At 43.6% G+C, this 18,942-nt stretch overlaps 1 protein-coding gene across 1 annotated transcript in view; it reads left to right on the top strand.

The window, feature by feature from the left end:
* Pgm5 (phosphoglucomutase 5) overlaps positions 1-18,942 on the top strand; it is a 174,103-nt gene that overhangs the window by 140,900 nt on the left and 14,261 nt on the right. The window contains exon 10 of the mRNA XM_004653149.2: positions 7,977-8,111. Within this exon, the coding sequence (XP_004653206.1) occupies positions 7,977-8,111 (135 nt within the window). The remainder of the gene's footprint in view (positions 1-7,976; positions 8,112-18,942) is intronic.

The following is an 18,942-nucleotide window of genomic DNA, read 5'->3' on the forward strand; positions in this document are numbered from 1 at the left end:
AACCACTGGAAATTTGTTCAGAGAAAAAGCCCACTTTGAAGACTGACTCCTAAATCAGCTTCCTTTCTGAGTTGTTTCAATATTCAGAAAGAGGTCTGCACTTTTAGAGTTCAACATTTAGAAATAACACAGGAAAGGGCTGGACAGATGGCTTAGCGGTTAAGATGCTTGCCTGCAAAGCAAGAGGATCCCAGTTCGATTCTCCAGGACCCACATAAGGCAGGTGCACAAGGTGGCGCATGCGTCTGGAATTCATTTGCAGTGGCTGGAGGCCCTGGCATGCCCATTCTCTCCCTCTCTTTCTCTCTCTCTGCCTCTTTCTATCAAATAAATAAATAAAATATATTAAAAAGAGAAGTAACACATTAAATAGTCAGTTTGGACTTCACACTGTAGTTCTAGCATGCCGTACTTTGACATGTACTTGGAGCCGCCATTCTTGCAGAGAAGTTCGCTAAGCCACCAGCATCCACAGGGTCATAAAAGAGCCCCTGAATGGTGTCTGGAGGAATCTGGAGAACCCAGGCTGAGTGCTTCTCTCTTCAGTGTTAACTGGTCAGTCTTCAACTTCACTCTTCAACTTTGTCCCCATCCTTATCCATGAACCAACTGAGAGATTATAACATTACCTCTCTCACATGCCATTTGCTAGCGTGTGGTTTATGCATCTGGAAGTATAACTGGAAATTATTTCATTCCCACAGATGAGCAACCTCCCTATAGAGTATAGCTGAATCTGAACAGGAGCACCCAGATAGAGTTCTCATGCTGAGTGACCGAAATGTATATGCAGTGAGGCCATCATGTACACACTGTGATTGATTATGGGTTTAAGATTTTTCCTCCTTATTGTAAGTTGTGTTAGTGGAAAAAAAAAACACTCTAACAAATATACATTCCTTTCCTAATTTAGAAAAATACAGTGAAGGTAGTTGAGGTTTGATTCATTCATGTTGTTATCCATTGACAAGTATTTGCCACACCGCTGCTGTATGCCAGTCAGCCCTCAGACACCAAGATACCTGCCCTCTGGTTATAGCTCAGCAGGGAAAACTGCTCAATATTCAATTAGTAACGACTATAGTTCATTGGACAACGTTACAGAGAAAAAATTCACTAGTGCATGCATATCAGGGAAAGAAAGCCAGACCAGATGGGTCTTTCAAGGATGTGACATTTAGGTTGTGCCCTAAAAAATGGGCAGGAGCCGACCCAGGTGAGATCATCTTATTAGACACACTTTTCCTCAGTGACTGTCACTGTATGGCTGTTTAGCTTTCCCAGCAGAGAGCTGGGGTTTCCTAGGCATTCTTGTGGGGCGTGGTTACAGTTTTCAGCCTTGGTGCTCATTCTGTAACAGTGTAGTTGAGACAAGTAAAGATGGCTTAGCTATATGTTGTACTAAATGTTTTTCTAGGTTGGATATCATATCTTCTTTTAAATTTATTTTTTAATTTTATTTATTTATTTTATAGGTGGGGGAGAGAAGGAGGCAGAGACAGAAAGAGAGAGAGAGTAGGCATGCCAAGACAGGCCTTCAGCCACTGCAAACAAGGTCCAGACACATGCGCCACCTTGTGCATCTGGCTTATCTGGGTCCTAGGGGATCAAACCCAGGTCCTCTGGCTTAACCACTAAGCCATCTCTCCATCTCTAGGTTGGATATCTTGAAAACAGTGTGTCAGAAATTATTTCTAATAGCCAGTTTTCTCTATTTGTCCCTCAAAGACCAAACATATCGTCAGTACTTTATAATGGCATATTGTGTACTGATTTGAAAAGAGTGTTGGCGTCAGTGTTTGTGGGTAGTTAGGAAGCTTTCACAACTGAAGTTTGGTCACAATGAAATAACTTCTGGTAGAATTTGGTAGGTTTAGGACTACCTTCTAAAGTGTGGGTAGGAGAATCGAAGCTTTCTGCACTCATACTCCCATTGAAATGCTAGTGTTTTTGCAGTCAGGAGCATGACCATTTTCTGGAAACACACACACACAATCAATGAGAGGCTGTAAACTCCTACAGAAACTAAGGAAGGAAGTGCCACAGTGTCTGGAGCACATTTGTCTGAATCCAAAGTGTCCCAGACCGGGGGCAGGTGTGTGACAAGGGCCTAATAGCTAGAGACAGCAACTGGATGTGATCTCCTTCTGTTGGCCTTCATCTTATAATGGGATCTAGAGGTGGGGTGTCCTTTAAGTCTTTAGGCTCTGAGTAACATTCTCATCATGTAAGGTGACTTTTGCTAGGTGTGTGTGTTTAATAAAAGCACTTAGGGAGTCATTTGACCTTCATTTCTCCAAATAGTTCTTTAATTCTTTATAACTGTTGGACCTATTAGTGCTGGATTGTTGTTGAGGATTTGCCCCATTGGGACAAGGCATGCTGGTAAAGAGGAAAGATGCTCCCTGTCCTTCCTCGTGCCCAGATGGGTACCATGATGTAATTCACATGAAGGCGCTATATGGACCAGCTGCTGCCTGGCTCAACTGCATTTGAACTCCTGCTTGCAGTGAATTCTATAACTTAGACAAAGAAAAATGGGCAGTTCTACATACTTTTTTGTATGTGGAGGGATATGTGTGTTCCATCCAAATCCTGTGTGCTTTCTCCTACAAAATGTGGTTCAGATGTAACATAGCAATATTTTCACCTTGACGCTTTCCAGATAAGTGGTGGGGATTTCCTGAGGGAGGTAATAGGATAGTGAGGCTCACTGAGTCTCTTCCAAGGCTGTCCTGCCTCCAGGTTCACATGCCTGGTGTGGCCAACTGACTGTATATGTGACGTCGTACCAGATTTCAGGACCATATGCTGTTTTCCACTGTAATTCATCCTACATCAGTATTTGACTGGGTCCAACACTGCCAAATGGCTGTTGGTAAGGCACAGTTCCTCCTCCTGCCTGGCTGCAATGTGTCCTGTGGTCTCCAAACTGACATCTGGCAGCTCTGCGTGGATTTAGCAACTTGCAGACTTATGTGCATGATTTACACATGGGCTTAAAAACACCCAAACAACAAAACCCCAACATTCATTTCTCAGATACTTACTCTGCACAAGACCCTGAGCCAGCATTGAGGACTATACACTCACAGGAGCAGCGGTATATAAACGTCATGGGTTTCGTGTGAACCAGCATCACATCACAGGCCTGGACTCTGAAGACCTAAGCTGAAGGCTGGGGTCTACTTTAATTTACTGTGTTATATTGAGCAAGTTCGGCTGGTTCCTTTCTTCCCCACAAATAGGGAACTTGCCCAGGACTGTACTGAGGGTCTTTCAGGCCCTCAAAGGTCTAATGTTTAACTATAAAAGAATATTTTATTGGCAGTGAAGCCAGTTCAGGGGTGGATATGGGGACAATGAATGCCAAGAGAGTTGTGATGTCAGCAGAGATTTCCAAGGGTAGCGCATTCAATCTGAATGCTGCTCATCTCAAAGATAAACACATGAGCACCACTATATCATAAGCTACCAGGATTATCATACCATATATAATATCATATATCACCGTTATATCATAAGCTACCAGCATTAAGGGTCTGTTTGTTACTCATGCAAAATCATTCAATTTCAGTACAGTAAGAATCACAAGATTTATATGATGATTGATCCTTTTCAAAGGACTTTTCACATCCATTTATGACCCAATGCTCCCAGCAATCCAATATGCAAGGCTGTTAGTCTTCATCTGAGTTAGGAAACTAAGGTTTACAGAGCTCTAGTGACTTACTCAAGGCCACCATCTAGTGAGTGGCCAAGCCACAATTCCAGCCTGGGTACATCTGGTTGCTATTCCTGAACCAGTTCCCACTATTCACGAACAGTGAATCTTCAGAGAAAGAAATGCTTCAGCAGTGCCCGGAAGTTGACTAGGGGGTATCTGTGTGGAGAAAGTCACCTACAACAGGTCCCTCATGCCCTTAGATAATCATTCTTCATTGAGACAAAGCTAGGATGGGCCTAACCCTGCCCTCATCATTACCATTACGGTGAGGCTGCTTTTCTCAGACCCCGTGCCTGGCCCCCTAATGTCAATATCTATTTCTGGAGGAAAGCACCAACCCCTCTTTTTGGAATTGTGGCTGTGTCATCCTGGACACTGCAGAGAGGTATCGTAGACTGCCTCATATTTGCTCTGAGAACTCCTGGTGGAGTTGAAAACAGTTAGTGTCAGATGGCTCAAGAGAAGCTTTGTCACCATCCCATGGTACTAAGGCCGTAGGAGAACCTTCAGGACTCAGGAGTGACCTGATGCTCCACCTGCCCTGCTGTGTTATGGCCCTCCCAAGATTGCAGTCGGATGGCAAGGTGTATAGGAAACCTTAGCTCCTGAGGGGACTTGTCCTTAAGACTGACACGTGGCACAATCTAGGCACTTAGGAAATGAGATAGGTGACTACGGTAACAGACACCACTGGAGTGGTTTCTGTTTGATCGCAACATCAGGATCACTGGGGAGCTTTGAAATCCCAATGCCTAAGGGGCCCCATTGTATGAAATAAATCTCCACATCTGCGACCATTGCTGGAATGACTATTCCCTCTCCCAGCTAATTCCAATGTGCAACAAAGTCAGCAACTTGACCAATGCCATGCAACCATGAGTGGGAAGCCACATTGGTTCAACTGTATTGTCATTAGCTAACACTGACTTGTGTTAGGACATCATGAGAAAGGAAGGACGAATTGGTTAGTGCAAAATCTGCCATGATAATGACATGCCTGGCAATTCTTTTTATCATTATCACCTACAATAACCCTGCCAGGTAGGAACATTAGCATCAGTTCACTAGGAAGACTGCTCCTTGGCCTATGGGTCCTCTTTAATTTTATTTATTTATGAGAGAGAGAGAGACTATGTTGCACCAGGGCCTCTAGCCACTGAAAATGAACTCCAGGTGCATGTCCCAGCATGTACATCTGGCTTATATAGGTTCTAGGGACTTGAACCTGGGTCCTTAGGCTTTGCAGGCAAGCACCTTAACCACGCAATCTCTCCAGTCCTTATGGGTCCTCTCTAAAGGTGGAGGGTGGCCTTCAGGGAGGCCTCAGTTGTTGCTCAATTCTACTTGTTGAACACAGTCACATTCATGTGTCAAGTGCCTTTGGAGGGCCTATTCTGTACCAGGGATTGGACTAGGTGGCTAAACTGGAGGTACACAAGATGTATAAACCTGCCCCCACCCTGACCTACCAGCTGTCAAATGATCCAAAGACACAACTTGGCAGTTCCAATACAGAAGAGTTAAGGCTGTGATGGATGACGGAAACTTGTTTTATTCATTTGCTCTGTGCCTTGTCTCTTCAAGATCATTTGTGACAGAAGAAACACATAATGAAGTTGTTAGACTAAAAATAAGAAACAGAATTCAAGACCAGGGAATATATGTGTTAGTCAAGAACGGAAGAAGAAAAATTCAACGTTACACAAATCATAAGGATCCACTTGGAATCAGCCTCGGTTTGGCACCAAGCAATCTGGCAGCCATATTGAAAAGGGAAATATGGTTCGTTAAGAAGTGCTCGCCAGAAAGAGAAAGGAAGAGGAGACCTTCCTAAGAGAAGGGATGGCTTTTCTAACACTTGGCTCTTGACAAAATGTCTGTCATGTGGAGCCTTATATGGGCTTTAATAATATCACTATAGTGGTTCCCAAAGTGAGTTTTATAAGACAGCACATAGCACCCTGCAATAACAGTGGAAATATAAAAGCAAAATACAATTCAGTAAGACCATTTGATCAGGAGCAGGTGGCCAGAAGCCATCTTATTTCAACTAAATGTAGCCCAGATGACTCTACAGCTAGAAGCTGGAAGAGCTATGAGGGAGGGACTGGGCACCCTGCTGAAATTCCTCACCAACTTCATTTCTCTTTGTTAAAATTTTGATATGGCACATGACCACAGACTTGGTTTTCTGTTGGAGGTTGAAGGGTGCTGTGGATGATGTAATGGATTGCACCCGAGGTCAGCAAACACTGGTTTTTATAGTAGGTCATGTTAGAAATGCTTCAGTCCTTGTGGACTCAATGGTTTCTTACAAGTGCTCACCTCTCCCGGTGCCGGGCAAAAGCAGTGACAGGCAATACCTAACTGCAGAGGCATGGTTGGGTCCCAATACAACTTGAGTTTATAGAAATTGGAGGTAGTGAGTCAGGGGGTACTGGGTCATCAGGTAAAAGGGCTTGTTGTACAAGCATGAGGGCTTGAGATAGCCTGGGACTGATTCCTCAGAAGCCATGTAAAAAAGCTGCACGTGGCCACACATGCCTATTTACCCTAGACCTGTGGGAGGCAGAGACAGGAGAGTTGCTGGGCCTGGTCAGCCAGTCTGACTTCAGGAAACAGCAGCTCCAAGTTCAGCGAGAGACACTGTCTCAAGGTACCAATGCAGAAGAGCAGTAGAGGACACCCAGCTTTCTTCTGTGGCCTCTGCACATGTGTTCTCAGGGCATGCATATCTGCACACACATGTATATGCCACATACACACAGTTCACCACACCCCCAAACATATCCCAAAATAGGAGGCAGGACAAATTTCCCCTACAGGCAACCTATTGCCAAGCCTTGACAAACTAAACAACTAAAGGAAGGCACATTATTGTCATTGTTTCATTAAAATTAAGCAATGGTTAGAAACTTAGCAATCTTTTTTAGTCATGACTTACTGTTTGAGTATTGGTAGGTGATGTTTCATGCTGGATAAAAACATGGCTTATGTTTGAGTTAAAATTCGTTATGCTCATTGCAGGAACATGCAAATCTCAAAGCACTCCAATCTCACAGTTCACACATAAAAGTTATACTTATAAGACATAGTGTGTCAGTAACAAATTTCCTTCATAAGATACAATGTGATCGTATGGTCATGCTTCTCAAATATCCCACTATTAATAAGAAACAGAGGGCTGGAGAGATGGCTTAGTGGCTAAGGCACTTGTCTGCAAAGCCAAAGGACCCAGGTTCCATTCTCCAGATCCATATAAACCAGATGCACAAGGTGGCACATGTGTCTGGAGTTCATTTGCAGTGGCTGGAGGCCCTGGTGCACCCATTCTCTCTCTCTCATATAAATAAAAATAAAATATAAAAAGAAACAGAGAGGGTAGGGATGGTCTGAAACAAAAACTAACTTGGGGCAACGTGTAGAACCTGAGGCCGCAGCTCTAGCTCACTCCTGCTGGTGGCCAGGATGTCTGTATGAAAAAGGACGCAAGGTTCAGGGACAAGGCTCTTCACAGCCTGCACAGCTGGGCTGCCAGCGCTGAGCATTTCATTTTAGGGGTTGATTACTACCAAAAAAAAAAAAAAAAAAAAGAAAGAAAGAAAGAAAGAAAGGGGCGGAGGAACATGAGAAAGGGAGATGGACTTACAGCAAGCTGAATCACCTGTGGGAGGAACCTTGAAATGAGTATTTTTTTCACCCAGCATAATGGTATATATTCCTGTAATACCAACATTTGGAAGGCAGAGGCAAGGGGATTTTGACTTCAAGACCAGTCTACGCTACAAAGTGAAACTTTGTCTCAAAAACGTGAAGCAGGACCATCTTTCTTACTGTAATAGATAAATTGCTTCCTACCTACTACACCCAGATTTATAAGGGATGAACTCAGGCTCTGGGAGCATTTATTAAATGCCATCCTATCCTTGTTACCTCTACTGTTTTCCTAATTCTCCCATCACTCAACCAAGAAGACGTCAGCATCTGTTCATAGTTTGGTTCCTAGCCCCCCGCCAACATTAACCACAAAGCAACAAAAGTAGAATAAAGAGACAAATAGGTAACCTCAAGTAGCTTCTGGGCTTGCCACACTGTCCTGCTTAAATGAGTATCCAGAGCCAGTTATAAATTGTCATAGCTCCAATGGGTATTAGACTATAAAACTATCCTGCCTATACAGTATTTATTAGTTACTACTTTCTGTGCTTTCACTTATTCACTGAGACATTTGGGGTGTTCTTGATCTCAGGGCCTGAGGATCATTTTCTCTGATGCTTCACGGCTCATCTTCCGGCTCAGTTCCTCCAGTGGCGTGCGGGCCACCATCAGGCTGTATGCCGAGAGCTACGAGAGGGACCCCAGCGGTCATGACCAGGAGCCGCAGGTAAAAATCAGAGCTATGCTTCTGCTTCTGTGTGTCTTATTCCTCCTGGAAAATTTAGACAGCTCCCGTGGGCCTTGAGTAGAAAGACACGGCAAGAGCTTCAGTGAAAGACTATCTGAGTATGACTTCAAACAAAGTTCATTCATTCATGCAATGATTGAAACAGAACCCTTGCTGTCTAGCTTCTATGATGAACTGAGGGCAGCAATTCCCAAATAACTTGCCCCTCTTCACTGTCCTGCAGCTTAATTGTGGTGATTATAAGGAAGAGCATATTGTATAAATAAGAACATTTCAAGTTAAAGTCAAATGTTTCAGATTCTCTATGATGCTCATGGAAAATATGCATCTCCAGGTATTTAGGGAACATCGGGTTGGACCATGACCTTGAGGTACCAAAATAGATGCCACTCTGGGCTGATTCTCTCAGATTGTCGCAGCAATCCTAAATGCCTCAGCCAAGGCTCTCTCCTTCCATATTCACTAAGGCTCCAGGCACTGCTAAGGCCAGGAAGACCCCTTCTGTTATTGGGTTGTCATGCCGTATTGCTGCCGGATGCACTCGTGGTCTTTCTTGGGCTTTACCAAGATCTGGGTTCTTGGGTCCTTGGTGAGGGTCTTCCTTCCTCAGTGAAGAGCTGAAATATCTGGGACACTTCCTGGTGGAAAAGAAGAGAAGCTGAAACAGGTACTACTGCTCATGGTCGACTTGGTCAGAATCTCCCATTGTAATTTTCCCTGGATGGAGCAGGTACCGCGGAGAGTCTTCCCTGTCAGGACTTTGTTTGTTCTTGGTCTCTTTCTTCTGAGAACCTCTATGTACTTGTTAATCACAGTGTGCCATAGATCCATCCACCTGATCCCATAACCTAAAGATTCATCTGGAGTGAAATCATCCCAAAGACCTGAGAGCAATTCTTGGGGTCACTGGGAGTACGTGGCGAGAGCATTCAGGCCTTGCTCTGCATTTCAGAGTTGTGAGCTTTCCATTGTAGGGAATGGGCCACGCTCGGCCAAAATAACTTGTTAGTGAGTACATTTTGTCCAAGATAGTACCAACTCAGGCAAGAGCTCGATGGAGGCTTACCTTCTCTTTCCAAATAAAACTCTATGTCTCATGTGGGGAAGGAGATTACAGCTGGGAGCTACGCACAGGGTGAGGAATGATCGTCCTGGCCTCCCCAGCTCTGACTCACTGACTTGGGACTATTTTTTCCTTGACATTCTTTTCCCTGTTTGCCCAGGGTTAGTGATCATGGCACTTACTTGTTTTTATTTACCTTCCTCCCTGGATTGCTTCCAAGCCATGAGGCGATTGATACACACACGTAGGTCTCTGAGGTGGTCCATAAAAGCAAGTGGTGAATGCTGTTAAAAAGGTTTTCTTTCAAGTCCAAACCCTCCATAGGCCTGATTGTAGAAGGTTGTGTGGGCAAAGAAAACACAGTGCCTCTTTTAGCCCGCATTTCTGCATACTTTCCATCCTGCTGTTGTAAGGAGTTGCCAGGCTCAATGGTTGAGTAATCTGTTCACTGGTGTTGCTCTTTGTATCAGCACACTTGCTCCTAACACAAGGCTTTACATAGGCCCAAATACGTGGGCTTGGAGTATTTAGCATAGTATCTAGTTTAAAAAACTTACATTAGGGCTGGAGAGATGGCTTAAAGCACTTGCCTGTGAAGCCTAAGGACCCAGTTTTGATTCACTAGTGCCCACATAAGCCAGATGCACAAGGTGGAACATGCGTCTGGAGTTTGTTTGCAGTGGCTGGAGGCCCTGGTGTACCCTCTCTCTCTCTCTCTCTCTGAAATAAATAAATAAAATATTTTTCAAAATTTGCATTAAACTAGAATGCCTTAGTAAAATAGCACAAAGCATGGACTCACCAACTTAAACCGTAATGCATAATACACTAAAATCAAAATATAGAGTAAAAATTTAAAAGAGGCCTAAACCCATAATAGGGGGAGAAGAGAGCATAACTTGCCTACTGTTGCAGTCAGGCCCGCATTGCTGCTAGAAATCACCCATCGAAGAGCAGCTTGTGGGAAAAAGAGGTTTATTTTGGCTTCCAGGCTCCAGGGGAAGCTCCACGATGGCATGAGCAGAGGGTGGGCAATAGCCACAGGAGAATATGGCAAACACTGGCAAGGGAAAACTGGCTATAACACCCATAAGCCGCCCCCAACAATACACTGCCTCCTGGAGATGTTAATTCCCAAATCTCCATCAGCTGGGAACCTAGGATTCAGAACACCTAAGTTTATGGGGGACACCTGAATCAAACCACCACACCTATACATGTTAACTATTGCTCAGCAATATTGAAGCCTTTACATTGGAGCATGTGGGGACATTTTGTAAATGTTGCTTTCCAGTACAATCTTCCAAGATATCTGGGAGGGAAAGGCTTTGGTTAACTGCTAACAGAGAGGAAAGATTTGACATAATCTGAAGTTGCTGGATTACTAGCAAGCCAGGCCTAACAGGCAAATACGAGTTTTTCTTGCTGATTTGTCAGCTGCACAGAGAACCCTTCCACCTTTCAGTACACTCTCTTTTGCTGCCCGGAGGGACAGAGAACAGTCCCCTGTGTGCATACATGTGCATAAGCACATATGTGCGTGTGCGCGCACACACACTGTCTCTACCCTTCTCCCCCCTCCGTACTTTCTAATCTTCAGTAACCCTATTGATACACTTTTTCCACCTCAGCAGGTAATTTTTAAAAGTTTTTCCCACCGTAGCTGTTGCCATCTGCACTCAGGTTATTTTGCAAGAGAACAAAGAATTCCTGTAACCTCCCAATTGGTATTTGTCTATTTTATTTTGTACATGGGTTATTTTTTCTTTGGACACTTTAAATGTGTGAAATGAAGCATGTTTAAACACTTGTACTCATCGCCCAGTGACAATACTCATATCTGTCCTGGAGATTAAACTAAGAAACACTGTGATAGAGCCAATTCATATGGGAATCTTGAACCCAACAAGTAGATTTTCTTCCTGTCCTTGTGCATCAGTGATTATGCCATTTGTTTTAAATTGATGCCAAATGATATCTTACCTATATTAAAATATTTTAAGATATTCAATTCAGGGCTGGGCAGAACCCACATAAGTTAGATGTGCCAGATGGTGGCACATGTCTACACTTCACTTGCAGTGGCTAGAGGCCCTGGTGTGCACATTTCTCTCTCTAATAAATAAATAAAAATAAAATATAAAAATATTTAATTCATATTTGCCTATGAGTTGGTGGTAAGGACACAGGGAGGACCCTAAGGTGTTTGAACTGCTCTCTTTCTGAGCCCTTGGTATATAAGGAAGGAAACCTCCCAAAAGGCTGATGGCTGCAAATGGACATAGTTTTAAAGCTACATGATTAATTTAATTTTACTGGCAATCGGTAGGCCTCCCATGAGCTCTCAAACCAGCTGGTAGTAATTTGGGAAGAGGACTGAGCCAAGAAGGTTTAAATTTATAGGTAACTAGAAACAATGCTTGTTGTTTCCATCTCCGCTTTCCTTCCCAGCTTATTAGCAGGATTGCTAAATTAACTTTTAATTCAGCTTTTCCCCTTGTCCCTCAGAGCTCACGGGGAGCAGATAATGAGCGATAGAAGATCCAGAAGGAAAAGGAAGGAGCAGTTTTGCTAAGGCTAGGATAACCACAGAATGACCATCAGCTCTGGTTTTATTGTCTTACTGTAGAATATAACCCACCCAACACAACCATCCCTGAGAGGAGCCCAGTTCTCCTCAATCCTCCTTAGAATGAATATATCCATTTATGAAAAGCTGTATCTAGCAGACTTTAAGGACAAATACATAAAGACCAGAAGTCCTTCTATATTTGACTCACGTGTCTAACCAAAGCCTGCCTGCCATTTTGTCTACCAGTTCTTATTGAGTTTATAATCCAGAAATAGAAAGCATAAAGCCATTTTGTTTTATATGGGGAGAATATATCAGCAAGACGTTTTTAAAATTGACAACTTCCATAATTATAGACAATAAACCATGGTGATTCCCTCCCCCTTTTCCTTTGCAACTCCACTCTCCATCATACCCCTTCCCCCTCTCAATCACTCTCTTTTATTTTGATATCATCATCTTTTCCTATTATAAGAGTCTTGTGTAGATAGTGTCAGGCACTGTGAGGTCATGGATATTCAGGCCATTTTGTGTTTGGAAGAGTGCATTGTAAGGAGTCCTACCCTTCCTTTGTCTCTTACATTCTTTCTGCCACCTCTTCCACAATGGATCCTGAGCCTTGGAAGGTGTGAAATATTTCAGTGCTGAGCACTCCTGTCACTTCTCAGCTCTATGGTGCCTTCAGAGTCATCCCAAGACCACCACCATCTGAAAAGAGAAGCTTCTCTAACCACAAGAGAGAGTAGCATTAATACATGAGTATAAATATTAAGAGAAGTGCTTACTGGATAGTTTGATGAGCATAGTATACATATTTAGCCAAACACCAGCAGACATTATACTGCTAGGACTCATGACTGCCCCCATCATAGGTTTTCAGTATCAAGCATATATTTCCCTCCTGTGGAACGGGCCTCCAGTCCAATTAGAGAGCAGTTGGTTTCCCCTGTAACAGATATGCCACTATTGCACCTAATGGCTCATTTGGCCTAGCTGGCCAAATTTAAGCCTTGCAGTGTCCACTGTTGCTTATCTCCACTGGTGATTTTTCTCTCCCATGGAATTGCATGCAGCATAGCTTTTTCCAGCTTTCTGTCAGCTGGTCTACACAGAGGAGGTTTTCAGCTCAGCTCCAGTAGGATTTCTCAATGACCTTGCAGCCCAAGTATGTGAAGTCTTCAGCAATAGGCTCTTACCATCTATTCCTTGTGGGAAACCAAGAGCCTTGGCAATGGCCTGTAATGTTTTGGGGACATCAGGAACCTCCCTGGCCAAAAACTCAGTGGAAGGTATCCCATCCCTGGCACTGAAAAGTTTCTAGTAACAATCTATGGGTTCCTATTGTGCCATTGTCCAATAAAGTAGGTTTCCATGTGACTTATTCATACCCTCTTAGATTTTGATTAGCCCTCCTACCACATTTCCTTTACTCAATCTCAGCCTTTTCACTAATATCAAGTGTAGTATCTGTTCTCATCAGTTTAATAAGCAAGACTTTTAATGTTTTTTTCTTTATTTATTTGAATGAGGGGGCAGATAGAGAGAATGAGCATGCCAGGGTCACCAGCCACAGCAAATGAAGTCCAGATGCCTGTGTCCCCTTGTACATCTGGCTTACATGGGTACTAAGGAATTAAACCTGGATCCTTAGGCTTCACAGGCAAACACCTTAACTGCTAGGTCATCTCTCCAGCTCAAGCAAGACATTTTTGAGAGCGAAGATTAGTACTATAGTACCATGGTGGTTTGATTCAGGTGTCCCCCCAAAATTTATGTGTTCTGAATGCTACATCCCCAGCTGGTGGCAATTTAGGAAATAGAGCCTCTTTAAGGAGGCATGTTATTGGGGGTGAACTTCTAGGTGTTGTAGCCAGCTTCCTCTTGCCGGTTTTTGGCACACTCTCTTGTTGCTGTTGTCCACCTGGTGTTGGTCTGGAGGTGATGTCCAGCCTCTGCTCATGTCACGTTTTCTCCTACCATCATGGAGCTTCCCTTTGAGTTTGTAAGCCAAAATAAACCCTTTCCTCCACAAGTTGCTCTGTGTGGGCAACTTGAAACTAATTGAAACAAATACTTAAGTTGAGATAGTCCCCAGTAAACCACACTATATGGTTGCTTCATACATACTTTAATCCTATTGTAGAAAAAAAATCTATCCATCTATCCATCTATCCATCTATCCATCTATCCATCTATCCATCCATCCATCCATCCATCCATCCATCCATCCATCCATCTATCTATCTATCTATCTATCTTTATCTTTAGGGAAGGATTTCTGAGAAGCAAGGAACATACCAAGCATGAAAAGGTTGTATCAGAGGGGCTCAGCCCAGACTGCTTCTAAGAACCACTTGGAGCGATTAGTAGAAATACTCACGGCAGGCCCAGCCCAGATGCAGCTTGAATTGTTTTAAGAGCCTTGTCCAGATGATTCTTATTAGACTAGGATGCCTGAAACGTTAATTGCATTCTGATCACCTGGGAAGCCTGGTAAACCTCAACTTTTGAGAAGAACCAGAGATTCTGCCCCTCCCTCCCTTCTCTTGTGATGGATACCAAACCCTGGGCTTCCTTCACTCTACTTGGGCGCCTTTCCATGGAGCTATAGCCCAGGAGGTTTCTGCGCTTAGAGCTCCGAAGCTGTCAGGTGAGGTGGTGCAGCACAACAAAGACTGACATGAACTGTGAAGTCGAGGAAGCAGAGCTGTCTATTTATTTATTTATTGAGAGACAGAAAGAAAGGAGGGAGGGGGAGAGAGAGAGAGAGAGAGAAAACGTTCTAGGGCCTTTCAGCTGTTGTGAACAAAATCCAGGTGCATCTGCCCCCTTGTGTGCATGTGCGACATTGCATGCTTGCATCACAGCGTCTGGCTGCGTTGGACCTGGACGTTTGAACATGCATTCTTAGGCTTTGCAGGCAAGCGCCTTGACTGCTAAGCCGTATCTCTAGCCCTTTAATTTTTATTTATTTTTGAGGAGACACAGAGAGAAGGAGGCAAAGAGAGAAGGGGGCTGTCTTTAAAACCGGAGAAGGCACCTTTTTCTGGCACCTTCTCACCTCTCTCTCTCTGTCCTCTAGACTTTCATCTCCATTGCCCACTTTACTCCACTTGTTTGTCTTAAAGGCAACACAGGAAGCCTTCTGTGTGCCCTCTGACCACACACCACTAGCATCCTGCTTCATTCAGTGTCTTCTCCATCTCAGCAAATGGCAATGCACTCTTCACATTGCTCCTTCCAAGTAACCCTAGTCCTTATTCTTGACAAACTCCTCTCATGTTCCCTTCCAATTCAGCAGTAAATCCCACCATGTGACCTCAACACACGTCTGGGTTTGACTCCCTTTCATTGCCTTCATCATTTTCTCCCACGGCTGGGTCACTTCTCTCCTCTGGATCACTGTAATAGACTCAAGCTGTCTCTTGCCTGTCACAGTTTCCATTCCCTGCCCCACCCTATCCTCACCACTGCAACCATAGTGATGCCTTCTACACACATGACAGCTCCTCATTGCTCTAAGGGACTCTTTACTTGACCATCTTATGTAGAAAAGAGCAGAGCCCTTACCATGGCCTTGAATGACCCTTTCTCCTCACCTCACTCCTTACCTGTTTCTCCACTCTGCTCATTGTCCTATGGCCACACTGTGAACCCTGAGCCTACCTCATCTCAGAGCATTTACAATAGCTGCCCCTGCTTCCTGGAATGGTTTTCCTTCTGATGTTTGTATCACTTATCCAATCTCTCCTCAGAGCTTCCCTGGCCACTATAAAAATACACTTAGCTTTCCTGTCTCCTTTGCCCTCTTTCATTTGTCTCTGTGACATTTGTCCTCATCATATTTATTTTAAATGTAAAATATATTATATTTTATTATAATATTGTAATTCTCCAGCCAGGAGATTAGGAGGCTAAGATTTTGTCAGTGTTATTCATTGTATCCCCAGTGCCCAGAATAGCACCTGCATATTGTCAATATCCAATAAAACTTTGCCAAATCAGTGAACTGATGAGCACTAATTACTTTGGAAGATATCGGACTGATTATGTCATATGAGAAGCTGAAATATTCCATACACTGAATGAACCTCAGTAGTAAGCCAGGATCCTCCTATCTTGGAGGGGCTGAATAGAGTAAGTCGCCATTTTAAAGGACTTACAGTGTACCAGGCTGCATTCTTGACACTTCCCATTCATATCTACTATGCTACTCATCATTCCTACACTGCCAAGGCAGGATTACCATCCTGTTTTACAGGAGAGGACACTGATGCAGGGAGTGTGGTGGTTTGAATCATATGTCTCCCATAAACTCATGTGCCCTGAATGCTTGGTCCCCAGGTGGTGGCAATTGAGGAGGTGGTGCCTTGTTGGAGGTGATGTCTTTCTGGGGGTAGGTTTAGGTGTGTTATAGCCAGCTACCCCTTGCCAAAGTTCAGCTCACTCTCCTGCTGCTGTTTTCCACGTGTTGTGGCAGAGGTGATGCCAAGCTTCTGCCCATGCCACATTTTCCCCTGCCACCATGAAGCTTCCCCTTGAGACCATAAGTCAAAATAGAAACTTTCCTCCCATCAGCTGCTTTTGGCCAGGTGCTTTGTCCCAGCAATGAGAAAGTAACTGTAATGCTGAGCTATTCTAAGCCACAGAACAGGCCATTTCTGGATTGAAAGTCTTTTACAACAGAACCCTCGTGGTCATGTTAATGATTAAGGTCCAAAGAGAAGAGGAAATTTTCTTACCTGTGTCTCAGCCCGACTTTTCATCTGGAGCCTCAATTCAATGTTATTAAAGTTTCTCTTCCCACACCCAACCCTATGAGTCTCTGACATCAACTGGCTGTTCAACAATTCAATTCAATCCAGCTCATTTTAGTTCTGATATTATTTAGAGTTAGCTTAGACCCCACAGGCCAAGGGCTAGGTCCCTCAAGATTGCCTCTGTTTCAGATGCCAGCTACAGAGAAGAGTTCAGGTTACTCACATTTCTTTCAGGCCAACTGCAAGTTCAGAGCTTCACATGACACGTTCATAATGCAAGAAAGGGCTCTATTTAATTGTTACTGGCTTTTTACAGAATGCACAACCAGGGACAGCCAAATGGAAGAGATGCCTGGGGCCAGATATGGGGAGGCACGAGGTGCTCCAATGCCCCGTGCGGTTCTCCTCTCTTCCCAGCCTCTGTGTTCACCAGCCTGGAAGTCCTCCGAGCCCTGTTTAGGGGCTGTTTTAGGAAGCTTCATTACTTAAGTATGATTGATGAAATCACTGTGCTTGGTTGTTGAACTTAGCCTTTAGTTGCTGTCCCCTCCATGGATGTCAAGGGGTCACTGAAGCTCCAACTCTCTACCCTCTTGGGTGTTTCTTTGGCAGCCAGTCACAAACTGAATCCATGTAGTCACCCACCTTATTAGTATGCTAGGGATGGTTGGGATATGATTAATACAACTTGTCACTCAGGAAGTTCTAATGGTTCTAGACTTAGCCAACTCATTTTCATGATAAGGGGGAAAGTATATAAAATGCATGTGTGTATCTAGATCAATAGATAGGCTGAAGTCAATCAATCTATCTATCTATAAAACAACGAGTGTGAGAAAGCTTCATTTTAGACTCATTCTAGGTAAACATATAGCAAAATGCCATTTAAAAAAAAACCTCTTTCTTTCTTTCTTTCTTTCTTTCTTTCTTTCTTTCTTTCTTTCTTTCTTTCTTTATTTATTTGAGACAGAGAGAAAGAGAGGGACAGAGAGAGAGGCAGATAGAGAAGCCACTGTAAACAAACTTCAGACATGTACACCACCTTGTGCATCTGGCATACATGGGTTCTGGGGAATTGAACCTGAGTCCTTTGGCTTTGCAGACAAGTACCTTAACCACTAAGCCATCCCTCCAGCCAATTTTTTTTATTTCAAAAGAAAACCTGCATAGGAATATCTTGATAGCCATATATTGTTTAAAGAAACACATCTTGTCCTTTTTCTCTTAGAATTGGTTCTGTATCACCACAGCATGGACCAGAAGGGCGGGGAGAGTGATGCAGACAATTTAGAAAATAAACATTTGGTGCCAGGGTTGGGCTGCAAACTCTATGGCCAAGTTAAGGAGCCAGCTCATTGGCTTGAAAGAGAAGCATGACCCAGATGTCTTCAGAATTTTAAAAATAATATGAGACTGAGAAAGAAGACCAGCTGTTCTCTGTAACTAATGACTCTGTGTGATTGGAGGAAATATACTCCATCAGCTGAACTAGAATGGATTCACACTGACTGTCAGCTGAACTAGAAGGGATTCACACTGACCGTCAGGGCTGCTTCTCCCTTGTGAAGTCTCCTGCTGACCCAGTCAGAATAGCTGGTCTGTGCTTTTCTAGAAGTCTCTTGTGAATAATATTTTTAAAATATGGCCAGTGGTGGAAAGAATTGGGCAAGATAATGACTCAATGTATTTTTCCAACCTTGTTCTATAAATGCGTGCAAGCGTGTGTGTGTGTGTGCGTCTGTGTGAAATTATTTTTCATAAAAAAAAAGAAAAAATAGGACTGGGAGATGGCTTAGCCATTAAAGGTGCCTACTCGCAAAACCAGTTAGCCCAGGTTTAATTCTCCAGTACCCACGTAAAGCCAGATTCACAACATGGCACGTGCATCTGGAGTTTGTTTGCAGTGGCTAGAGGCCTTGGTGCACCCATTCTCTCTATCTGTCTCTCTTCTCTTGATCGCTCCCTCTCTCTGCTTGCATATAAATAAATAAAAATATTTTTTTAAAGAGAAGAAATAAAAAGCAAATTGTAGTCAGGTGGGTTAGATTGCCATCTAGTGGTGTGAAAAGGAACTAAGTGCTGCTGTGTTTTCAATAACTAGTCACTTGGGCAGAGTTAAACTTGGGCAAGAAGGCAAGTTGTGTGGGTTTTCTGTATTCATTCATTTAGGTGAAATACCTCCTGTGTGTGTGGGGGGGGAAACGGACTAACTTCCCTCTTTTGGGGGCATAGATGGCCATTTCTGTGCCTTGTTTCTCTGGAGTTGAGAAGGTTCCTGGAGGGATTGATCATCTGATGATGCAAAAATCTCCCCTGGACTGGGAACTTGGCAGGTGTTTCCCAAGGCTGGAGTCACAGACCAGATCTATCCTGAACTTGGAGGATATTGGGCCTTTTCCTCAGATTCCTTTGAGA

Source organism: Jaculus jaculus, chromosome 1, assembly GCF_020740685.1.
Source record: "Jaculus jaculus isolate mJacJac1 chromosome 1, mJacJac1.mat.Y.cur, whole genome shotgun sequence".
NCBI lineage: Eukaryota > Metazoa > Chordata > Mammalia > Rodentia > Dipodidae > Jaculus > Jaculus jaculus.